Source organism: Sorex fumeus, unplaced genomic scaffold, assembly GCF_029834395.1.
Source record: "Sorex fumeus unplaced genomic scaffold, SorFum_2.1 ptg000123l, whole genome shotgun sequence".
Classification (NCBI taxonomy): Eukaryota; Metazoa; Chordata; class Mammalia; order Eulipotyphla; family Soricidae; genus Sorex; species Sorex fumeus.
Genome location: NW_026606180.1, coordinates 739,116 through 764,919, shown reverse-complemented (window position 1 = coordinate 764,919; position 25,804 = coordinate 739,116). Strand labels below are relative to the sequence as shown.

The 25,804-nt window shown below is 42.0% G+C and overlaps 2 protein-coding genes across 3 annotated transcripts in view; one reads left to right on the top strand and one right to left on the bottom strand.

Moving 5' to 3' along the window:
- NFYA (nuclear transcription factor Y subunit alpha) overlaps positions 1–12,107 on the top strand; it is a 29,041-nt gene extending 16,934 nt beyond the window's left edge. For both annotated transcript variants that reach the window (XM_056137294.1, XM_056137295.1), the window contains exons 6-10: positions 126–231; positions 778–944; positions 2,065–2,238; positions 6,110–6,211; positions 9,594–12,107. In XM_056137294.1, coding sequence (XP_055993269.1) covers positions 126–231; positions 778–944; positions 2,065–2,238; positions 6,110–6,211; positions 9,594–9,647 — 603 coding nt within the window. In that variant the 3' untranslated portion in view covers positions 9,648–12,107. The remainder of the gene's footprint in view (positions 1–125; positions 232–777; positions 945–2,064; positions 2,239–6,109; positions 6,212–9,593) is intronic.
- On the bottom strand, positions 155–25,084 carry TREML1 (triggering receptor expressed on myeloid cells like 1). Its single transcript, XM_056137297.1, has 5 exons — positions 25,042–25,084; positions 24,533–24,865; positions 22,481–22,580; positions 22,154–22,239; positions 155–315 (listed from the first exon to the last, which is right to left on the bottom strand). The coding sequence occupies exons 1-5, from the start codon at positions 25,082–25,084 to the stop codon at positions 308–310; spliced, it is 570 nt and encodes a 189-aa protein (XP_055993272.1). The 3' UTR covers positions 155–307.
- Positions 25,085–25,804: the final 720 nt, after the last annotated feature.

Here is a 25,804-nt window from a genome sequence, read left to right as displayed (position 1 = left end):
AGCTTCACCTGTGGTAGGAATGGAGAGTAAAGATCATCAAGAGTTCTCACAAAAGGATTGTATAATCCATTTCATTTTTTGCAGCAGTGTCTTTGAATTAATATTCTCTGTTTCATTTCCTGCAGACACAGCAACAGATTGCTGTGCAGGGGCAACAAGTGGCCCAGACTGCTGAAGGGCAGACCATTGTCTATCAGCCAGTAAATGCAGATGGCACCATTCTCCAGCAAGGTGAGTGTGCTCAGTCGTTTCTATGGTACTTGTTGGGCTGTCTCTTTCATCCTTTAACCGAAGAGTTCTCTGATATTTAGACCTCTGTAAGACATAATTTTTAGATTAAGGTAAAAAATTTACTCTGGCATTCCATTATTGCTTTCTGATGTTACTAGTATATGATCAAACTTGGTTCAATTTGTAGGATTTTAACTACAGTGGCAATGCTAGAACATGCTGGTAGTTAGAGTTAGACTAACAGATGAGGGAAAGCCTCCAGATTCTCTTTTCACATACTGGAAGTTTTTATGGGAACTATTGTTAGAATATACCCACCTAACTGGAAGTGTCAGTTTTAACAACAGCTTGATTCAGAGATGAAATTGAGAGTTAATAGAATTTTGTTGCTATTACATGGATTATTTACAGCAGAGAGTGCTTTTTCTCCCCTTGCGCTTGTGTTCCAGGGTGAATGAATTTGTGCCAGACAGAAGAGGGACTAACTGTATTCCCTTCTTTCTGTGTGCCTGTTTTTTGTTTGTTTTATATTTTATTTTCTTAAAGTTACAGTCCCTGTTTCAGGCATGATCACCATCCCAGCAGCCAGTTTGGCAGGAGCACAGATTGTTCAGACAGGAGCCAATACTAACACAACCAGCAGTGGACAAGGGACTGTCACTGTAACACTTCCTGTAGCAGGCAATGTGGTCAATTCAGGAGGAATGGTCATGGTAAGAAAAATTCGCTCTTCAGCTCATGTTCTCACTTAAAAAAATTTTTAAAAACTTCCTGTCTGATAAAGCTCATTCATATTGTCCCAGTAGGATTGCAGTTGCTCCTTACAACATTTACAAAGATCTACTTTTGCAGTAAATATTAAAATCATAGTTTGTTTTTCAACACCGGGAATTATTCTTAGGTCTGGGAATTTAGCAGTGAACAAACATGAAAATATATTTGCTTTCCTGTGGCCTTTCTTAGAATTCAAGTAATGAAGGGTAGACAACCAGATGGGAAGTGGAAGATATTTTTTCAGTGTAACATTGAATATGCTGGATAAGGGGAAGATTGTTGGCTGTGTGAGTTTAAACTTTCAGAATGATGTCAGCCAAGGATGTAGCTCATTGGTAAGGCCTAGATTTGATATTTGGTACTGCCATAAAACAAAACCATCCACATAGAAAGGGGCTGACATTGTACAGTAGTGAAAATCAGTAAATCAGTAGTGGGTAGTAGAAATCTGCGCTGAAGGGGAGGGAGGAACCTTCTGTCTCTTCTGACAGAGCAGATTAAAGTTGGGAAGAGGGTGGGGCACAGGAAAATTTGACTTGGATTGCATAGTTAATTATTTAAGTCATTTAGGTAACTATGGTCATTTATTTAGTATTTCGTGGACCTTTTTACTTGCTGTCATTCAATTCCTCTTCCCAACCGTTAGATGGCAGCACATGCTAGAAAATGGAGACATGGAGAATTTGAACCTGGGGTGACATTTTTCATTTTGCTCCTTAAACAAACTGGACCAAAATAAATCCCCTTTCCAGAATCATCTGGAATATGTACTTGATGTACATGGCTTTCATGTAGAAAAGATAGCACAATGGCCAACTCAGGTTTGATCCCCAACACCATATATGGTATGCTCTGAGTACAGCCAGGTATGGCCCAAAATGTTCCCACCTCCAAATATCAACCATTGGTGTAAATGTTTATGGGAATCCTCATTTAACTAAGAGCCCTATACAAGCTAAGTATTATAGTATTCAGGAAAATAAATTAACAGTGAGCGTAAAGTTACTTTCTGTATCTCCATACCACTATTTAATAAAGTCTGATTTTCTCTTCACACAGATGGTGCCTGGTGCTGGCTCAGTACCTGCTATCCAACGAATTCCTCTACCTGGAGCAGAGATGCTTGAAGAAGAGCCTCTCTATGTAAATGCCAAACAGTATCACCGTATATTGAAAAGGAGGCAAGCCCGGGCTAAATTAGAGGCAGAAGGAAAAATTCCAAAGGAAAGAAGGGTATGTCTAGCATTAGATAGCTATAGAAAGGGAACAGCATAGTTCTACTTTCGAAAGTAGCTTTAATGGTTTGCTTCCTTCAGCATCTTCTAAGCAATCAAAATCAGATAGCCGTCACCTATTGTGAAAGTTCCTGTTCTTTACTGTTGTATACCACTACAACTTAACAAAAACTACTGAGCTTAAAACTACATTTTTTTCCCTGCAAAAAAATCAGTGACAGAGTTTAATTTCCTCAACTGATAATATATTGGCACAATCCTTAAGATCTGTTTTCCATTTTTAATACTTTTGCCACAGTCCAGAGAAGCTCCTTGGGCACTAGCGTAGGAGCAGAGGTGAGCAAAAAATGTGCCCATTCTCTCCAGAAAAATTCCAGGAACATATATATTCATTGGCCAGATAATTACACCCATTTGCAGATGACTCTAGCAGCTGTAACTTCCTTTAATAATTTTACTTCACTTTCGAAACCATAATTACAATACTCTTGGTGGAAGAGTTTCATGTATAAAACGCTTGAGCACCAAACCCTCTACCAGAATATCCACTTACTTCAAACATTGTCCTGTGTCACCCTCATCCTCCTTCCCTTTCCGTCAACTTCACCTATGGTAAGCTTTCTACTAGAAAACCAGATCTTAGTTTCTGTTGCCTTTGGACTTTTTTCTTTTGATTTGGTTTTGTTTTGTTTTGTTTAATCTCACCTACGAGATTCTGTATCTATCCCTCTCCTGACTAGCTTCATTTAGTATGATACTCTCAAGACTCATCTATGTAGTAGCAGATTGCATGATTTCATCTTTTCTTATAGTTGCATCTTATTCCATTTAATCTTTGTGGTGCATCACTCTCATTGCTGTAAGCTGATTTCATGTTTTTATTTGCATTCCCTTGACAATAACTGGCACAGAGCATTTTTCATATACCTACTGGCAATTGTAGGTCTTCTTTGAGGAGGTGTCGGTTTATGTCTTGCGCCCCGCCCCCCCATTAAAAAATTTATTGATGAAGTTTGTGGTTTACTGTTAACAGAGGTTTGTCATACACATAATTCCATTACCAAACCCATCACCAGTACATCCATCTCCCTCCCCCCAAGGACCCCAAAGCCACCAATTCAGTTATGTAGCTTAATTCAACATTATGTTGCATTTCGACCTTTGTTCCTATCTTTGTGTATATCTTTCAGTGATACATAAGAGAGATTGCTACATAAGAGAGATTACTCTATCCCTTTTGTCCTGACTGACATCACTCCGCATGATACCCTCTCGTTTCATTTATTCCTTGTCAATGGTTTAATTTGGTCCTCATTTCTCTTTTGTTTGGGGTTTGGTTTTGTTGGGGGGGCGGGGAGTGGGGCACGCCTGGCTCTGCCCAGGAATCTACACATGATGTGGTAGAGCTTAAGGTACTGACCAAATTGTGCCAAGCTTGAACCTGGGGGTCATCTGTGTGCAAGGCAAGCACCTCACCTGCTATACTATAGCTCCTGCCCTTTTCATCGTTTCTTTTGTGGTACAGAAGCTTTTTAATTTGATGTAGTCCCGTTTGTTTATCTTCTGTTTGCTTGGCCAGTAGTTGAATCATTGAAGATCATTCTAGATTCAGTTTAATGAAGTCTCCCTCGATGCAATTTTTAGACTCACATCTAATACTAAGATCTATGGGCCATACCAGTTGTGCTTGGGGCTTACTCCTGACTGCTCTGGAATCACTCCTGATGAGGTGGACCACTTCAGTGGTGCTGGCAAGTACTCTAGTTAGCCGCATGCAAGGCAAACACTTTGTACATAGTACTGTCTCTGGCCTGATATCAAAGTTTTTAACTCATTTGGATTTGACTTTTGTGCATAGTGTGACCAAAGATTCTTGAGTTCATATTTTTGTATGTAGCCCTCCTTTTCTTGCTTTCTAGTGGAGTGTTTGCATTGCTCTGAATTTTACCTTTTAATACTACTTTTGTTGTGTCCTGTATTTGATAGTAATTTGTATCTTCATTCTCATTTATTTCCAGGAGTCTTAATTTTCTCTTGGGCCCCACTTTTTTTTTTCAGTAGTAATTTGGGGTTTTTTTTACCTTTTCTGTATATGATTCGTTTTTATCTTCAGAGCATCATGATCTGAGAGGATATTTGATACCATTTCTGTCTTGATTTTATGATGTGTTTTGTGTCTCAGTTTGTGATCTATCTTGCTAGTGTTCCTTGCCCTGGAGAAGAATGTTTACTGAAATTTTGGCGGGGTGGGGGGGAGGGCGTGAAGAGTCTTATATATATCTTCTAGGCCTATTTGTTTCTTCAAGGTTTGTGTTCCCTGGCTGAGTTTTTGCCTATATGATGTATCAGCTTCTCCAGACCACCAGCTAACAGACCAGAAAGGAACCAGATGGAGCCCTAACTTTATCTTCCACTGATGCAATGCTGAACAGCATGGCCACATGACTTCTGTTACTTAAACTTAACACTGAAGATATAAGTATCCCCACAGAAGTCAACAGTCCTGGAGTACCAGTTATTGAAGCTAGGAACTGACTCACTCAGCACACACAGTTGTGATTTACAAATATTCACCATAGAACAGCAAACACAATGGGGATATTCCCACCAAGCCCAAGAAGTAAAAACAATAGCCTAGAAGGCTCTACAAATACAAACTAGCTCTATTACATTTTAGATAAACAAGTTAGGGATGCTATGATATAGGTGTTTAATAACCAAAAACAGTTATAAGAAAGTATGAGAGCAAAAATGAGAAAAATACAGCCAGAAGTGACCCAGAACCTGATGGTATGTGAAATAAAAATGTGAATGGAATGTCTCAACAACATTTGAGACATTCAAGAGCAGAAGTAAAAACTGATGATGAACTCCAATACGGAGTGCAGGAAATCTCTAGAAAACCAAAGAATGTCTAATAAGTAGTGAACTGTATGCCAGAGAGCTATGGGGTGAATTCAGTAAAACAATATAAGAATTATTGGCATTCCCAAGGAACAGGAAGGATAATTGGATGGAGAACCAAAAGTTTAAGATTTTCCCAAGTGTTGAGGGGTACATGCACCCAGATTCAAGAGGCCATAAGAGTTCAGCCAAGACACAGTGCAGTCAAAATGACAAAAGATGGAGACAGAATATTATAAGCAGCAAGATCAGAAAAGGAACTCTGAACTCCTGTAAGAGTGACAGATCTATCACATGAGACTGTCCAGGCCAAAAGATAATGGTGGGATACAGTAAACAAGCTGAATGAAATGTTCACTTATCCACATAGGTTATCACTCAGTTTTGAAGATTAATGCCAATTTCTATGGATAAGCAACAGCTAGGGAACTTCAGAGCTTCAAAACCAGTTTTTCAAGAAGTATTAAATGAGCTTCTTTAAAAATGACAGCAGCAGACAGGCAAGTGGGTGCTTTGGAGTCTGGGTGTGGGCTGAGGCTTTAGGCTGCAATTCCATTTTCAGGGGTTCCAGGCTAGACCCATAAGAATCCAGCTCAGGTGCATCATTTGCCAGTAAAATGGCAGGATTGGATAAGCCACTGGGAAGCAGGCAGGCAACCAGAGCCTCGGTGTTCTTTTTTGTTTTGTTTTTAATTGAGCAGCTGTGTATGAGTATATCCTGTATGCTATGTAACTGTTATCTAGTGTTTTCTACAAAACTTCCACTATAATTTGTCATAATTGCCCTTATGGATATTGATCATAGCTGGCCATAACTTCCACGGTGTGGGGAGCTGAATCATGAAATTTGCTTTACTTGCTGAACCATATCTCCAGCCCTGTCCTATACTCCAGAGGATGGGGTTTGTGCTTTAGATCATTGTACTGGTTTCTAGTTGTAAACGGTTTTATTTCTCTCATTTTAGAAATACTTGCATGAGTCTCGGCACCGTCATGCCATGGCACGAAAGCGTGGTGAAGGGGGACGATTTTTTTCTCCAAAGGAAAAGGATAGTCCCCATATGCAGGTAAGGATATTTAAACCTTTCATTCTTTTTTTTAATTATTATTTCTCATCCTCTTGACATTTTTTATACCTGATACAAATCACATTCTGAATTCAATACTAAATTGTCTCTTAGGTTCCTTTGAATGGTAATCTTTTATTCAGTGGTCTTCTGATCTTTGGCATTTATTACAGTTAATTTCTTGTTAAATGTTCTTGCTTGATTTTCAAAGAACAAATGTATTGTCTTATTGTAGAAGCTACTGCTAACTCTAGCTGGTATGTTCCAGCCATTGTACATTTTGTTTTGTTTTGGGGTCAAAACTGTTGGTATTGCTAGGACTACACGGGGTGTCAGGATTTAAGTGGGATTGGCTATATACAAGTTGAGTACCTTCTGTACTCTGTTTCCCACTCACTTGCCTTCGTAATCCCCACTCCTCTTACTGTATTTAGGCCATACCTTGCAATACATGCAAACCTTGTGTTCATGGGTCATTCCTGGTCAATCCCCAGCACTGCATATGGTTCACAGGGTATGATATACAGGACTGGGGATTGACCCAAGGGTCTAGCCACAGCCACTGTGCTTTCTTGAGCACTTTTCATTTTCATTGACTATAGCAATATCAAGCCCCATCTGGTAAGAATCGCTGTTTCCATTTTTGAAGCTGAGGTTTAGGGAAGCCAAGCAGTTTGTCCTAAGATAAACCTCAGCTTCAAAACATAAAATTGTTTAAAAATATTAAAATACTTAAAATTGTTGGAACTGGAATTAAAACCCTAGCAGTATAGTTCCAGATCTTGCTTTTTACAACTATACTGTGCTAATTTTTACATCTCGTTCTGCTAATTGTATCATGTTAGCATTTCTGAGTTTATATGTACAAAAGAACTGATTTTTTTTATTGTTTAAACCAATTTTGTTCATCTAATCATATTTCCATATACCTAGTTAAGTTAAAATTGCCGTTTTCTCTCCTTTTTTGTAATCATTTTTGAGATTTACAGTACAGTAACTCAGTTTACATTGTATATATAAACTCAAATGCTAATATGATAGACCAGGTAGGGTGTTTGTGTTGCATGAGGCACTTCATGGGGTCCCCTAAGCCAGCCAGGACTAATCCTTGAGCTCCCGCTGGGTGTCATCCAAAAGCCAAAAAAGTGATCTTTCTCTTCTGTGAATATATAAATTTACAGTACTTGGATAATTCTGTTAATACATTTCAAAATTAATGTGAAGTAGATAATTCTTCTCACTGTTACTGTCCTCCCGTTGTCCATCGATTTGCTCGAGCAGGCCCAGTAACGACTCCATTGTGAGACTTGTTACTGTGTTTGGCATATGGAATACGTCACAGGTAGCTTGCCAGGCTCTCCGAGGGGCGGAAGAATCGAATCCCACTCAGCCAGGCTGGCCGCGTACAAGGCAAACGCCCTACTGCTGTGCTATCGCTCCGGCCAGATAAATCCTACAGATACAAAATTTAGTAAAGTGAGGAGAGGAAAAATAAAATATTAAGATACCATCTCTGAATAGGTATACAAATAAAGTATTTTATATTAAGAAGGGAAGATAGACTACGTTAGAAAATACTGGGGACCGGGAAGATAGAATAGCAGGCAGGGTACTTACCTTCTCTCATTCCAGCAAACATGAATGATAATGTAGCTAGAATGTTAAGTTCTCAGATTTTTTACTTGTTTTTTACTATATCTCACCATTCTCTTCCTGCTTATAAAGACTCATTTTAGGGATACACTCTTTTGTATGTAAGCTTCTTAATTGATCTTGCGGCTTTCATTTTTCTTTCTGAATTAGGGACTTTTGTCATTCCGATTAGAATGTGCCTTGGAGTTTTCTTTTTTTAAGTTGGATCATCGTGAATCACAAAGTCACAGAGATGCTTATGATTTTCAGGCTTACTTTATTTCAGCACTAATCCCGTCATCGGTGTTTCAGTTTGACCTACTTTGCTGAGGCTTTTTGGGACTCTTTGATTTTGATGCCAGCACTCCTCAGTTCTGGGAAGTTCCTATCCCTTATTTCTTTCATATTTCTTCATTGAACTTGCCTTTCTGCTCTTCAGGGAGTCCAATAATTCTTAGATTCTTCCTTCTAACCTCATTGCTGTTTATTTTCCTTGACATTTTTTCCATCTTTTGCTTTCTAGCATTTACTGCATCTCATCTTGGAGTTTCTTGACCTTTTCCTCAGCTGGTACTGCTCAGACCTTCTGTTGCATTGGAGTTTATTTTAGTCACCACAATATTCTTCATTTTTGTGACTTTTGAATTGAGTTTTGTCATTTGCTCCTATGTTTGCTAACTACCCTATTCCATCTTTTGTTTTTTGGTTTTTTGCTAATCAAACTTCCCAGCATGATACCACTAAAGTTCTGAGTGCCTTCAGAACTGGTTGATTCTGGTAGAGCCTTTTTCTGTTACTATTTTCACTCAGTTGAGCTTGGTACTACACATCTTTGCCTTTTGTGTCTGCTGGTGTGCCTGCTATGCTGAGGGTGAAATCATTGTAGTCAGATTTCCTGGGAGATGGAGTGATTGAGCATTGTGTTGTTATTTTCCTTCTCTGTCTTCAACCAGTGGCAGGATATATAAATGTGAATATTCAGAGGAATATTCTGGATATTTTAGGCAGCAAATGGCTTTAAGGAGTTATTTTGCATAGGACCTAGTGCACAATGATAGTTCTGTGAATGGAGGTTTTTGTTCTTGTCCATTGATTTAAAACCCAGCTCCAGGGGCTGGACGGACGGACGGTCAGCGGTCCGTTGGTCCGTCTGTCGCCCGTCCGGCCGGCTGGCTGGCTGGCTGGCTCCAGTCTTACCAACTAACACTGCAAAGCTTAAGTTAGATAGTAGGTAGGTTATATTGAGAAGATTAAATGAGAGTCAAGAAGTTTAAAAGTAATTCTTGATGGATTCCTGGCTGAATTTTGAATGTAGGTCCTGATAACCACTTCGTTCATTGACGCTCCAAGTATACAGAAGGGATACGTTAAAGAAACTTTTCAGTATTCTTTCTGATCCTCCTAAGTTCTTCCTGATCCTTAGCAGAAAAGAGCATAAAAATACAACTTGATATGATAGATCTCCGGATCTTTTTTTTTTTACATACATACATACCCTTTAACCTAAGGATAGAACATAACATGGGTGCTCAGGAAAGAAATGTGTGATACATTAGCTTTGGAGTATGTGTATGTGTAGTAGAGTCCTAAGCCAAACTTGAAGTGACTCTTTTTACATTTTGATTGCATTTAAGTTCACGTGTTCATTTTCATAAGCCTTCGGAAAAGTTGTGTGTATTCCATTGAAGATAAATATTCGGGCAGAAGGTCCTGGTTGATTTTATAATTATTATATTTTCTTTGTCTCTAGGATCCAAACCAAGCAGAGGAAGAAGCAATGACACAGATCATCCGAGTGTCCTAACCCTGGAGCCGGTGATGAAACCGGGTCAAGGTCCTGTTTCTCGCACTGCTTCCCACCGTTCCAGGAAACTGATCGACTGCCAGCGGAACATTGACGATCACAGATCACATTCTGTCTTTTTTTACAGGACAGAAAACACTTAGTTTTTAATAAGTGGCTAAGTATTATATCTGCAGTGATGTCTAGCAAATTGAAGTTGGCAAGCCTTTGTCTCACTCTTTGAGTCAGGACTTCCTTCAGAGTGTTGATGACATTGACATTTCATGGATTAGGATGATGAAAAGGGACCCACGCCAAGCCAACAGTACTATACACAGCACTTACATTGACTGGTAAAGCCAGCCAGCCACTTCAGCAGGGGGGAAATAACCTTCTCAGCCTAAACTGCAATCAGGGAAGATTTAGCCCACTCCTTCCCTTGGAATCCATAATCATCTGTCCCTCCAATGGGGAGCTCTCAGGCTGACTAACTGAACTGAACAGTTTGTTTTCAGAGATCGCTTCCAGGGAAGGGAATTTATCTCATGAAAACAATAAATTATCTTAGATACATTCATTTAATCTGTGGTACTAATAATAATCTATCTGCCCAGATGATAGGGTGGTAATTTTGGACTCCAGCCAAGAACATGTTAATTCTGAGGGGAGAATGAATGATAAAAGACTCAAGCACTAAAAATAGAAATCACTTAATCTCACTTTTTTTTTTTTTTAAGCTTTGATGAGTTGTGACTTGTCTCTAGACAGGTCATTTGGACCATAGTTCTTGCTGTGGTAACATTCAAGAAAACTTAGAGGATATTAAACCATTAGTAAAGAGCAAAACTATACTTATTACATGCTTAAGTGCTGAGCACATTTGTAGTAACTCTTAAGCAGAGAACCAAACTAGAGATTTCAGTCACAGACTTTGTGACAGCATTAAGGAATCGATGGGTTCATGGGTTTAGATGGGTTCATTTTAGAAGAGAGAGTAGTTACAAATGCCTATATGTTGCCATAGCATGATTCTCCCAGTTAGTGGATGCCTGGATTGGATCAGTGAAAAGAAGGGAATTTACATTTCGTATATAAGCACGAAAAGGGAGAAAGGTCATACTTAGTCCTTTACAGTTTCTGGAAAGTACTGTTTTCTCACTTTCTTGGACATATTTCAGGTAGAGTTTGAAGTGGATTTTTAGCTTTGTGACTCCTGTGGCCCTCTTGTGCTTGCCCAGGGAGCAAATATGGCAGCTAAATCTTTGGTGCCAGTTTCCTTGTGTTTGTCTGTTTTTCCACAGGCTTTTTGCAGAAAGGTTTCCACATTATATCCATGCTCTAGGGATAAATTGTATACTAAAAGAGGTCCCTACAGAGTCAGATTCTGCCCAGTTTCCAGAATTGATTGTGCCTCAGACATCTTTTCTAGATGCTGCGTCCTGGAGAATAAAAGTGGTACTTTCATAAAAGAGGCTATCTTCTCGAAATTCAAGGGAAACCTAATTTCTTTTGAAGAATATTTGGATTTGGTTTAACTAGTAAGGTTGGCTCTTTTGTTTCATCTATAATTATATTAATAGAGGGGAAAGCCTCTCTGAAGAAAACATTACAAAAGGGAAAGCATTTTAATTGTAGAAATATGCAAAGGAAGCAGAAAATAACATTTTTTTCTTAGCTCCTGTAATCTAGTCCTCTAACCTGGTTTCCATGTCAAGAGAAGCAGTGACTTTGGTAGACTCAGAAATTTCTGGCTCTTGCATGCATTTCATGTACTAATTTTCCTCAGTGAGTTCAGATGATATAACAGGGATTTATATCCTTTGGTTCATTTAGAAGTCTAAGATGCAGAATTTAGAAATAAAATTCCTCAAACCTAATTTCTAGGACTTAAGCCAACAATTCTAAAATGGTTGTGTAAGTTTGTACATAGTCATGCTAACCTCATTGTTCCAAGGGTTTTTCCCCCATGTGTTTGGAGTTTTGTTTAGAATGAAATGTTTCCTTTTAATTTTGCCACTGCATTTCAGATTGCTCATGACTTTTTATCATGGTCATTCTACACCATTATGACCCACAGAGTAGAGAGTTGGGGTTTGGATTTTTTTGTTACTAGAAGTTCTTTTATTCCTTTGTCCTAGGGACAGTAGTGATGACTTCTTAGATGCAGAGTGAATGGATGAGTGAATAATTGTTCGAAAGCACAGTTACTTCACTTCTTGAGTGCTTTTTTTTTCCAAGAAAGTTGTAAATGTATATATTTTAATTGCTCTGGTACATTGAACATGCCAGTGTCCCTACCACTGGACTAACAGCAATTTCTAGCTTTGGGGTGCCTGATAATAATGTCTTGATTTTCCTTTGGGACTCAACTATATAGGGTTTTTCCCAGGAATAGGAGGAGTACAAGTGATTGATCATTGATGTCATTGCAATTGTTATTTTTTAAAATAAATTTATAAAAACATTAAGAAGTGGTTTGAATCTCAAGGAGTCTGTGTTGCCTGTGTTTTAGGTGTGATAGTTTCTCAGGGCTTGGGGATGGAAATGGGATTACCTCGCCCCTCTTTTTGAGACTGGATGGACAGATTCACATCAAATAGAATAATAGGAAAGGTCAAATTTTAATAACAGCTATACATTAAAAGATGGATTAAACCAGGGTTTCATACAAGGACAAGGAGGGTATTAGTTAACCAGAATTTCTCAGACAACATGGTTACTAAAAAACATGAATGATTCTCTCCCTCCATAGATTAAAAGGAAAAGCAGAGTTTATTTCTAAAATTGGAGGAGACAAATGCTTGCCTACCAGTTCCACATGTCAGAGAGACGTTGGGAATTACCTTTCCTGGATATCTTGAAACAGCTTATCTTATTTACTTTTGCAGAACCCAATCCCACCTTTGAAATTGTGACCTCTGGACAAAGTCAACTTTGTAGGTAGCATGCAACTGATCTGGGTTCAACCCCTGGTATCCGTGCATCACCAGGAATGGTTTTCCTGAGTGCAGAGCCAGGAAGAATTCCTTTTCTCACTGCTAGGTGTGACCCAAAGCCGGAGGGTGGGGGGGTGTTATGATATGGATATCTATACAATGAAGTACCTGACAGGTGTAAGGTAATTTTAGGGGTGTTTTTGTTTGTTGATTTAACTGGTAATAAATCACAAGGAAAATTAGAGCTAGGGAACCATGTACAGACTACAGGAGCCTCTAGCCTTTTCTTTCCAAGCCTGTGATTTTAAAGCATAACGTACATTTTGCCTCACTTGGAGGTTTGTGCCTGCTTTAACCCTTGTTGCTTCTTTTTATTAGTATCTACTAATGGACCAGTATTTTGTGGTGTGGTCAGTAGTATGATGTGGGAATATACAGGTAGAACACTGGACTGACACTTCTGTGATTTGAGGATAAAAATAGCTTCCTTCAAATCCAGTGTTCTTTGTTAGGTTTTAGTCTGGTTGATCTCTCCACTGGTGGTAAAGTTGTCTTGATCTGCAGATACTATTGTATTGCTGTCAGTATCTTCCTTTGGGTCTATCACCGGTTGCTTTAAATATTTCGATTTATCCCTCAGGTGCATGAATAGGAATATAAGTTCTCTGTGGTGTACATATTCCTTGATTATTAAGAAATAAGCGTCCCAGTTGCTTATAACAGTTTAAGACTTGAAATTTGTTGTTTGCTATAAATATAGCTACCCCAGCCTTTTGCGGGGGGAGTGGGGAGGCATACCTGGTGGTGCTTGGGATTGACTCCTAGCTCTGCACTCAGGGCTTATTTGGCGTTGCTCAGGGGACCATATGATGTGCAGGAGATGGAACCCAGACCACTGTGCAAGGCAAACATCCCACTCACTATAAATTGTTTTTATTAAAAAACCATGGTTTACAAAATTATTGATAGGTTTTAGGCATACAGTATTTCAGCACCAGTCCCACCAGCAGTGTCCACTTGACTCCATCCCTGTTCCTATGCTCCCTTTTGCCACCGCCACCTTAACCTCTGCCACCTTGACTGGCATGTGATTGTTGTTTAGATCTCATGTTTTCAGTGTTGTTGAGCCTGTGCTTTGGTCTTACAACTATACCACTCTCTCACATCACATCATAATTGAGGCCCTCCGGTCCATGTTCCACCAGTGCTTGCCTTTCTCATCTTTTTTATCCCCTTTAATTTCTTTCCTACTAAGTCCTTTTCTTACGTATACTCAAGACTGATACAGGCATCTCCCCTTTACTACATTACATTTCATCCGGTTACTCTAAATACCACAGATAAGTGAGATTATTCTGTTTGCCTTATTTTGTGGCTTACTTCGTAACATAACTCAATTCCAGCCACTTTGCAGCAAATTGCATGGTTTCATCTTTCCTTGCAGCTACATAGTGTTATGTGTTTGTGTGTGTGTGTGTGTGTGTGTGTGTGTGTGTCTTCATAATCTTCATAATCTGTTCATCTGTCAATGGAAATTTAGGTTGATTCCACATCTTAGTTATTACATTAAGTGCTTCAATGAATAATAATGTGCATGTTTCCTTTTGAGAGTTTCTGTCCTGGGGATAGATGTCCAAAAGTGGGCTTGCTGGATCAATTGGCAGCTCAATTCTAAGTTCACTGAGAACTCTCCATCCTGTTTTCCACTTGGATTGAACCAGACAGCATTCCCACCAATAGTGGATGAGAGTTCCTTTTTCACCATATGCCCACCCACATAGATTTTTCTCAGTGTGTTTGGTAGCTGTCGTTCCCACAGTGCAGATGATACTTCGTTGTTGTCTTTAATTGTATTTCCCTAATGCTAAGTGGTTTGAGCACTTTTCCATGTGTCTACTTAGTATGTTCCTATCTTAAGAAGCATCTCTTCATTTCCTCTTACCATTTTTTGATGAGGATGTTTCCTCCTCGCTCGGTATTGGGAGATCACACGTTTCTAAGAATCTCTCCATTTCTTCTAGGTTCTCCAGTTTAACAGCATATACAGTTGTACATAGTAACCTCTCAAAATATCAAAAGATTTCTGGTAGGTCTTACAGAGTTACAATTTCTCCCCTTTTGTCTCTTGATTTGATTTATCTAGACATTTTCTCTTTTTCCTTGTGCCTCTAGCTAAAGGTTTGTCTTGTTTATTCTGAAGAACCAACCTCTGGTTGCATTCTTTGAACTGCTTTCTTGGTTTCTATGTAGTTGGTTTCTGCTCTAGTTTTTATTATTTCCCTTGTACTTTTTGGGCTTTATTTGCTGTTTCTTCTCCAGATATTTGAGGTAGGTGTTAGATTATTGACTTGGGCTTTTTCTTCTTTCTTAATGTAGGCCTGCATTGCTATGAATTTCCCCCTTAAAACAGCTTCCCTGTTCTAATCTATCTCTTCTTCTTCCCACTCAGTTTCTTTCCTTCTCCTTATCCCCAGGCCAAAGGTGATTTAGACACCCCCCTCCCGCCCCTTTAAGCCATTTCATTTTCTCATTCAGTTATTCTAAGTACCATATGTAAGTGAGATAATCTTGTGTTTATCCTTCTTCTAGTCCTCCTGTTCCAGTTCTATTCAAGTTGCAGCAAATTGCATGATTTCACTTACTTGCAACTGTGTAGTAGTTTCATTATGTTTGTTTGTTGGAGTTTTTGTTGTTATTGGTTTTTGTGAGTCACTGCAATCCAGCTTTGGGGTCTTGGTCAGGGAAACTTTTATCCTCATCTACTTCTCTACTGTGGCATTGCTGAAGGTACATTCTTTCTTTGATGATCTAGAACACTCATCCTTGGACATTGCTTTCCTACTCTTCATTCACTTGACCATCTCATCATCCTCACCTGTGGATTCCATAACTGAAAGTTGAGACGGATAATGACTGGATTAAATCCCAAAGACATGTGATCACTGAGCACTGCTGAGGAGGTCTGCCAGTGTGGAGGCTCTGTGGGCTCAGCACCGGAGCACAGGCAAAGCCATGCGACACAACGACAGTAGTGCTGCTCTAAGATTGCTGGCCATCAGCATGGCCTGGTAATGTGGTGGTCCCTAGGTCTCACTGAGGGGCCAGAGGGCTACGGCTCTAACTCTATTGGACTCTGGCTCCAGAACCTGACAACAGGTCCCTAATCCTAGTTCTAACTTCACATTTAGGGCTCTTGCATCCTTGCTGGTGTTTTGTCTGATGTACCTATCTAGTAGTTAAAGTGGTGTGTCAAAGTCCTTCAGTACTATTGTGTTTCAGTTGGTTGGTTTGGGATTTTTTGCGGGGGGGGGGGGGGGGGGGGGACACCCAGCAATGCTCAGGGCTTACTCCTGGCTCTGCACTTAGGAATCACTCTTCTGGGGGACCATATGGGATGCCGGGGATGGAACCCTGGTTAACCGTATGCAAAGCAAGCATACTGTACTGTCCACATACCATTTTTTCCAACCCTGTGAATTTGATTCTTTAGATTTGTACTACCCAACCCTTCTAACGAAATTTACCTAAAATAATAATTTTTTTCGTCCTTTGACTTAGATGTATTAGATGTTAGATTGTAGGCTTTAGATGTATTAGAAAGTTAGATTGTAGGCTTTAGAAAGTTAGATTGTTTTCACCTTCTGCATGTCACTGTCTCGTGATTGGTGCATTTAGGCCATTGACATTGAGTGAAATTATTAGTAAGGAGCCATCATTCTGTAGAAGTCATGCATATTACAGATTTTTCTTAATGTAGTCCCTTCAACACTTCCTGCAGAGTTCCTTTGATTTTTGCTGTTTTCGATATTCTTTCTTTGCCTTTTGATATTCAGGTCCTGGTGTGTTGGGGTATGTTTATTTGGGTCTTTCTTGCCTAGGACCTTTCAGGCATCTTGGATCTGGACACTCAGCTCATGATTTCTTTGACTAGTGACTCTTCATTGAAATCTTCTCATCCTCCCGGACTCCATTGATTTTTATGCTGTTTCTCTTAGTTTTCTCATGTGCTATGAACTTATTTTGAGACCTTTTTCTGTCTTGTTATTTTCTAGAGGTTTATTCCACCCCATCTTGGAGATCACTGATTTTATCCTCAACTGCTACTACTCCGTTGCCACGGACTTCCATTCAGTTCATTTCATCTATCAAACTTTTAGTCTGTCTCTTCTAGTTGTAGTTTTCTCATTTAACTCCTCACACTTTTTTGAACCCATGCCATTGTTTCTTTGGTTTCATTAAAAATCCTCAACAGGGCCTACAGAGGAGATGGCATTTGCCTTGCACTTGGCCAACCTGGGTTCAATCCCAGAATTCCATGTGTTTTCCCCAAGCACTGCCAGGAGTGATAGTCCTGAGATCCACCCCCGTGGCATCACCAAGTGTGAGCAAAAAAACAAAAATCCTCAACAATTTATTTCTAAAATCGTTGTCTAAGAGGTAATACTGATTGAGTCGTCCATACTTCAGTCTTCAATCACTAAGCTTGTTGGCGTTCTGGGCTGCTCCCCATTCTGTTGCAGTCCAGGGGTGAGTCTTTGCAATTACCTTGCCCCCACTTCCACCAAGGGAGATCTCCTAGGGATTCAGATGAATGGGTTTTTTTTTTTTTTTTTCGGGGATAGAGGGAGCATGCCTGATGGTCCTCAGGTCTCACTTCTGACTCTACTCAGTGATCATTTCTATTGGTGCTTGAGGGTCCATCTGGTTCAGTTCCAGGGATTGAACTTGGTAAGCGGCGTACAAGGCAAGCTTCTTACCTGCTCCACTACCGCTGTGGTCCCACTTGTTTCTGTCTGATTGCTTTGGATTTTGTGTGAGGATTCCAAGGTGATTTATAATGTCATTGGCCCTGCTTCTTTTAACTATAATAGGATTGTAATTAATGCCATGGCTATCTTTGTGAGTTTTTGTGGGAATAGATTATTGGAGCTAAAGTTTAAGTTACGAGGTCGATGGATTTCGATTTACTCACTCTGGAGTCTTTGGGTTCACTGGAAGAAATCTCAAGTGTATTCTAAGGTAAGAAAGAAAGAAGTATCGGTAGCTTTTATAGCAGGTTGGAGGAAGTGAGAGCTTTACAATTCCCTGTGGAACCAGAGGCTGCAGATCCAGATTACTATCATCTTATTAGTAGTAATATGCAAAAACTTTCCTTCTAAAGCCTTATTTTCTCTCCTTCCGTGCTATTATCATAAAAGTTATATTTTAACATTATTAATTTTGATTTAGTAAAATTAATAAAGGATTTAAAAGATGATATGGAACAGAAGCCTGTCTTTATAAATTATAACATTTTTCTTTTTCCATTTTTGGGCCACGCCCAGCGTTTCTCAGGGCTGACTCTGCATTTAGGGACTGTCTGGAGGGCTTGGGAAACCACATGGAGTGCTTGGGATCAAACCTGCATCAGTTGCATGCAAGGCAAGCACCCTACGTGTTCCAGTGGTCATTTTTTTTCTAATCATGGAGAAAAATATATCGTTTTTATGTCTTCGTATACCTAGAATTCTTATATAGCTACTTTATTTTAACAGTTTCCTGATTTTTTTTAAAGTAAACTTTATTTTGATACACTTTTATCAAAATATAAGTTACAGGGACTGGAGAGATAGGATAGCAGATGGGATGCTTGCCTTGTACACGGTTGGCCCAGGTTTGATCCCAGACACCACATGTGATCCACCACTAAAAGTAACCCCTCAGCACAGCTGATTGTGGCCCCAAAATAAATACATAAGTACGTAAGTAACATAAAGTGTACCTACTTTAATGATAGGTTGTACAAATATTACACCAGTGTTTCTTAAACAGTACCCTTTGCCATCATTTTTAACCCATCACCATTATGAACACAAAATACTAATCCCATTGATTTGTAACTACTGACTTCCCTTTTTATTTTGCACTTTCTACTAAGTTAACTAATGTTTTGTCTCTTATGATTGCAAATAACTTGTTTATGTAATGATGTTATATTTCTCCTTTAAAATTAGTTGAGTATGATACTTAAGTTTTGTTACGCATGTGAATTTCTTCCCTGAGACCGTCTTTAAACTCCAAAAGTTATTTTATGAAAGAACCGTGATTTACAAAGCTGAGTTTAGACATATGACATTCTAGAACCAATCCCACCGTCAATGCCAGTGTCCCTCCACCAGTGTTCCCAAGTTCCCCCTGTCCTGTTATCCCACCAAGCCTGCCACCTTGGCCCGCAGGTAACTTTTAGATTTTGGTTGTTGTAGTTTGGATATCGTGTTCTCATGAAGCAAGACGACGTGAAGCAGTTGTTTTATCACATTGCCCAGATTTTTTCTTTGTATTTTTGTATTTTCATGATAAAAATAAGAGCAGTATTTTCATTTCAGTAGTTACTTGTATAACTTTGGTTGAGATTTTCCAACTTTATACACGAGCAATAATATGTTAATTTCCTTTTCTCCTTTCCTTTTTTCCACCAGTCAATTGATTGCCTTCTTTGGTGGTTTCCTTTGTTTTGCTAAATATCCCATTACTTCTGTCAGGTTCTAAAATGTTTAAAAATACTTTCAAATCTAGGCCAGCTTTTCCCTTCTAAAGGGGGCTTTTTCTTCTTAGACTTCAGTTTGTGCATGTCTTGTCTTTCCCCACCTCTTCTTCTTAGACCCCTGCTCTTGGAAAAGTCCAGTCATTTTACCCCAAAGAAAGGAAGATTTAGCTGTTTGGTGGGCAGTTTCTGCCTCCACAGACAACAGAAATAAATCGAAGTACTGCCACAGGCAAAGTCTATCAGAGGAAACCATTACATCCTGTCAGAGTTTCCTGAAGATTGCATCACCAGGCTTAATGTGCTTTGAACCTAGACTACAGTCCTTGCCAGTCCTTTCTCCTGAGGTCCCCAGACCAAGGAAGAGGGCCTTCCAGACAGGGAAAACCTCTTTTTGAATTTATTTTACTATAGTCACTGCTTTACAATTTTATAGTACTGTCATTCTAGGATTTCATGCTTACAACATTCCAGCATCACACCCACATCACTAGTGTGTGTATTTCTCTCAACTGTTGTCCCCAGATCTCCCCTGAGCCCCCTCCACAGACTCCCCCAGACTCCCACAAAGTATCTCAATCACCATGATTGCGATACTTTGGGGTCTACTTTCTGTAGACTGTTTCTTAGATTCTGTTAGTTTGGGCCAGTTAATTCTTTACTATGTGTCTTTATATCTCATAGAGAAGTTACTGTGTCAGTCCTAGCTAATTTCATTCATCACAGTACTTTCCAATTCCACCAGTGTAGTGAAAAGTTGCGTGATTTTGCCTTATAGCCAGGTAGTATTTATTGTGCATATATACCAGTTTCTTTATCCAGGCATCTGTTCTTAGAGACCTGAGGGAACAACCTCTTTTAGCCTATATCACCGCAGTTAAGTCTTTCATCTTGGTATGGGTGAAAGACTTTCGAACTGAACAGTTTCAGGTGAAATTTTGGCAGAGATTTTAGGCCTCATCCCCAGACTGTCATTTATACCTTACTGTGGTCACCGTCTTAGATTCTATTTCCCCTGTCCTCAGACCTTTTCAGGCTCTTTTCAGGACCCAAAGTTTAGGTCAAAGGGAGCTTGCTGTCAAATGATCACCCCTCTGAGGAATGAGACGTGAAACACGTGAAATGCACATAAGGGTCCGCTGAGGCTTGAAAGCCCATTGCTCTGCCAAAGCCCATTTCTTGTCTGTCCCTGCTTCTGTATCTTCGCAGCCAGCCCTCTCACATCCTGTCTGCTCAGTTTCCTTGTGTTTTCCCCTTGGCTTTTGGGCCAGACCCAGTGTGGTCAGGGCTTACTCCTGCACTCCAAGATAATCCCTGTGGGTTTCGGAGATCATGAGTTGAGATACTATCTCTTTAGCTCCAAGTCTCCTTTGACCATCGTACCCCTCCTCCCTTGATTTGTGGCATCCAAAAATGTGACACAAGGCGTGGAACCAAAACCAAAGATTCCTAGAGTGACTCAAAGGAATTAACCTTTCAGGTATCCTGAGAAAGGGAAGGAGTCCTTGAGGACACTTTCTTGGCGTCCCTGGAGTCATTGTAGCCACTTTCCCACACTGCCATGTAGGAAAACGAGGGGGGAATTCTGGGCCAGAGTACTTTGACTTCTCAGGCCATGGGAACAGTCAGTAGGCCCTTTCCTTCCCGGCAACCAGAAAGAGCTCGTGTGTTATCCTTTAGAGTTTATTTAGCCCAGTGTATAATGAAAGGAACCAGCCCGAGGGACTCACTTTTCGGGTCAGAAAAGTCAAGACATTAGATCCTAATGTTGCTCTTCTCTACTGAGGATCCCAGACCTGGTCTGACGGGATAGGCTGCCTAAGCCGGGGATAGGCCCTGGTGAGTCGTGCAGTTTGAGCACTTAACTGGGTTCACCCTGGCAGTTTGGTGGATGGTGGGCTGCTGACTCACAGGGAACCCCACCACCCCTCTCCCCTCCAGGGAAGACGACTGTAGCATATGTCACGGGCTGGGAGCATCTCTTAGGAGGCAGAGGGGGTGATGAAGATGAGGCTGGGGGCTTCCCTGAAAGAGGACCAAGAGGCAGGTTGGAGTAGGTCGTGGTGTCGAAGGAAGGTGGTGAATCAAGCCTAACATACGGCACATCTGAGGCCCCGTCTCTTGCAAGGGCAGAGTCAGCGGTGGGGTGGAGCTCCTGTAACAAAGCAGGCACATCCACAAGGGCAGAGTTGGGGGTTTTTTGTTTTTTGTTTGTTTGGTTTTTTTTTTTTTTTTTTTTTGCTTTTTGCTTTTTGGGTCACTCCTGGCTCTGCACTCAGGAATTACTCCTGGCGGTGCTCTGGGGACCATATGGTATGCTGGGATTTGAACCTGGGTCAGCCACTTGCAAGGCAAACGCCCTACCTGCTGTGTTATATCGCTCCAGACCAAGGGCAGAATTCTTGCCTCTGCCTCAAGACCCCAGTTCCTTCCACTTCCCACCATCAGAAGGTGGGATATCAAAGCAGAAGGAAGGCCATGAGGCCAAAATTACAGCATTTAGGAACCGTTTTGACACCAACTAGATTGGGATCCTTCCCTACTCACTCCCATTATCTTGGAACCTGTAGGAAGGCATGGTAACTGGAAGATCTGGGGAACTGGGCTGGAGAGGGTGTGGGATTTACAAAGGCCTCTTACCTTACTTGAAGTTCGATTGTTCTGGGATTGACCACGGATACCAAGCCTGATCCCTGGCAGGACAGAACATAGTGCCATCCACTTCCTCTGCTGTCTACTCTAAAACATCTTTCCGGGACCAATCTCACCTTATTCCCACCCCTAAATATCTAAGCAGGACCCCCAGACTGCCTACTCCCACTCCTCCCCAATGCACAGTTTACACCACCCTACCTCCTGGGACCTGTGCCCTCATTGTCCTGTCCCACAGCACCCCCTTTCCAATTCCACAGTCTCTCCTTCCCGCCTCTGCCCCCTAACTCATAGAAGTTTTGGAGTCTCAAAGCTCAGCCAAGTCCCAAACCACCCAATGATGGAGGGAACATAGATCCCAAGCCATCATGGAACCTGAGTGGCCACCTTGGAGTGATGAATCCAGAGCCACCTACCTCTCTTTCTGATGACTACTGCAAGCAGCACCACCGCCACAATGAGGAGGCCCAGCAGCAGCACGGCACCCCAAATCAAGGGGACACTAAGGGACACGGGGAGAGGCGAGGTCAGTCCTGTTCAGGAACAGACACATGGCAGGACAGTGAAGGCTACCCCCTTCTCTGGGATGAAATGACTGCGGCCGACCTGAGGTAAGGAGGAATGTCTGTCCACCTGCCTGATCATTCCCAAGGGTGTAAAGAATCCTGGGTGCCCCTCTGATTTGGTCTGAGGTGCTAAGCAGACCACCACCCTTTCTCTGAGAAGACATGCAAACACTGTACCTCTTGTCATCCTGGTCCACAGGGATGAGGCTGCCAGTCCTAACAGTCTCTTCCTTTCCCATCTCATCTTTCGGCTCAGCAACTGAGTCTGATGGAAATACTGAGAACATACATACCCATTACCGCCAGGGTGCAGGATTTATTGTGTGCTTTAGCATGGGGAGGAAGTTGCCAGTATGAAATTCAAAGACTACTATTATGTTGTTTTGGGGGGTCACGAAGGGTCTGTCATGGTGGAGCCCCTCTCTTGTGGCACATTCCTGCGATGCCCCTTTAATCTGCCTGAAGCCCAGCTTTCCTGAGCTGCCACTGTGGGCACATGCTCCCCATCCCTTGGAATACCCACCCTGAACATCCACAGTACTTAGCATCACCCCCTTTTCCACCCCAACACACACACACACACACAGCGCCAGGACCTCTCTCCTGCTTCATCCCCCAGGAAATCTCATCTGATGACCATTTGCCTCTCAGGCGTAATCTTTTGAGTCACCAGACCTCCAAGTGTCTAGGAGGGAGGAGAGCCGAGGATAAGAGTTCACCAGGAGTGAGATGATGCTATAAAATAGCGACCAGAGGAGCTGGAGTGATAGTACAGCTAGTCAGGCGTTTGCCTTGCACGTAGCCAACCTGGGTCCGATCCCCGGCATCCTATATAGTCCCCCCAAATACCACCAGGAGTGATTTCTGAGTGTAGAGCTAGGAGTAACCCCTGAGCATCGCCAGGTGTGACCCAAAAAGCAAAAATATAATAAAGTGTATTAAAATGGACTGGAGTGATAGCATACTGGGTAGGGCATTTGCCTTGCAGCCAACCCGGGTTCGATTCCTCCATTCCTCAGCCCGGCAAGCTACTGAGAGTATCACACCCGCACGACAGAGCCTGGCAAGCTCTCCATGGCATATTCAATATGCCAAGAACAGTGACAAGTCTCACAATGTAGATGTTACTGGTGCCCACTCAAGCAAATCCATGAACAATAGGATAGTGCTACAGTGCTACAGATTAAATAAAATAGCATGAATAGGAGATGATAGTATCATCTGATGATGACTTCATCCCTCACTAATAGATGAGAGACAAAAGAATGAACAGTGCCTTCTCATTATGTGGGGTATTACACAAATTATTGGAAAAAATAAAAACCTAGAAATAAAAATGAGCATCCCTCTGTTCCCAGTGCCTGTCCCTGCAGCAGCAGTCAGTCCCGCACCTTCTTCTCTCCAGAAAATTCTTGTTATACAATACCCTGTTTGAAGAAATAGCACTTTAAAATGCACTTTGAATAAGTCCTTGGACATTAAAAAGTCGGGCTGCAAGAATAAGACCTGTAAAGCATGTTCCCTCCTGATAACAGCATTGAGAGTATTTGTGCATCAAGGACACTTATTCCATTGGGGGAACTAAGTGGGAGCAGTTTAGGCATTTAACCTGGCTGTGAGGTGAGACACATACCAGATGTTTGGTGAAGACTTACAAAATCAAATAAGATGAATTTGGTGATTTTCCCAGCCATCAAAAATATTGCATCGCCGGGTGTGACCCAAAAATTTTTTTAAAAAATCTTTTTTTAAATATTGTTAAAGGAATTTTAAGGACTGGATCATACAAAGATATGAATTGGCCATATAGCAATTGGTATGTCTGAATTAGTGTTTTAGCTCTTCTAGGGGAAAAATAGCCTCAAGTACGTTGAAAATGAGGCTTTTGAGGCCATGGGGTGGGATGTAAGGCTTGGGGGTATGGAGAATCAGCTTCTTGTGGAGACCTGGTCACCGGGGGTGCTTTAACCACTGAGTGTTCTTTTCCCAAAAGGACTTATCTATGTCTCCAGACCTAGAGACCAGGCCCTCTATGGGTGGCTGATAGAGATGGGGGAAGGCAGACCACAGGCTGACTTCTCAACCATTTTGGTTTCCGTTCCCTGCACAGCTGTGAAAGGCTATCTGTCTGGAATTCCTCCCAGGCTGGGGGCCAGCAGTGCCCCCGAGCAACTGGGAAGGGACAGACAGGTCAGATGAGAGGCTCTATGGCCACCCGGGCTACCTCACCTGTCGGTAACACGTCCAGAGTCACCCTGTGCACCGTCTGGGGCCCCGTGGCCCGCTCCACCACACAGCCATACTCCCCAGCATCCTCTTTCTGCAGTGTCACCATCTCTACCTGGAGTAGGCCACCACCCATGTCAGTGAGGAACATTCGGCCACCTGTTGGGGCCCGGCGGTCCACTGTGGAGGAGCCCAGGGCCTGGCAGCCATCAGGCAAGAACCTGCACCACACCTTCCGAGACCTGGTATCCTGGAGGCCATAGTGGCACTGCACCTGGATGGAGCCCCCTGCAGGAACCTGCAGCACCTCAGGGTGACTGTCAGCCCAGCCTTGGCCTGGGGAAAGAGAGGACATGGAGAGAGAAGGCCAGAGTGGGACACTGCCCAGCCCAACCTTGGGTACTTGCACCAGGGTCTCATCCCTAGAGGGGGGCAATCACACTGCAGCTGCTCGGGAAGGGCCCGACAGTTCTGGCGGCTTGTTCCCCACCCCCCCACCCCCCACCTCTTACCTGAGGGACCCAGGAGCAGCAGGAGCAATAGGTGCAGAGCCATGGTGGCAGGGAGATGACAGCCCCAGGCTGTGTGGGCACTGAGACAGCAAATAGCTGCCTCAGTCTCTGGGGATCTGCCTTTGTGGAGTGGGAGCAGAGCCACGGGGAGCCTCGGTGGGTGGGGATAAGGAGCTCTTAATTCCTGTTGGCTCCCTCACCCCATGTAGGGGCAGGCAAGGCAGGGATAAGGCAGACAGGAAGGGGTGACTCAGGGACAACGGGGAGGAGATGAGGGCCCCCTGGAACATGGTGGAGAGAGGACCAGTGCACTCTGGCACGCTGTGGGGGGAAAGGATGAGATAACCTTGGGTGTCTTCACCCTAACTTGGGTGATCCTCACTCTGGGTGTTCATGCATCTCCAAATCCTGCAGTTCTGAAAATGAGATAATTTATTTGCTAATTATCCCCCAACCCCCACCCCAGAGCTGGCAGTTTTTTCTGGAATTATTCGTGGTTTTTGTTTGATTTTGGGCCACACCTGTTGGTGCTCAGAGCTGACTCCTGGCTCTGTTCAGGGCTCACTCCTGGTAGGCTCGGGGGACCTTACTTCCCCATTCCTGCCAGAGATGAAGATGGGTCCATGTGTGTGATGCTCTATATAAGTTGTAAGTCTCATAATTGTTTTTCCCAGTGGTCCAAGATCCCTGACTCTCCTTGCTGATGCCTGCCTACATAGCGAGTGAATAATGACCTGGGATTTGATGGGGCTGTGTGTGGAAA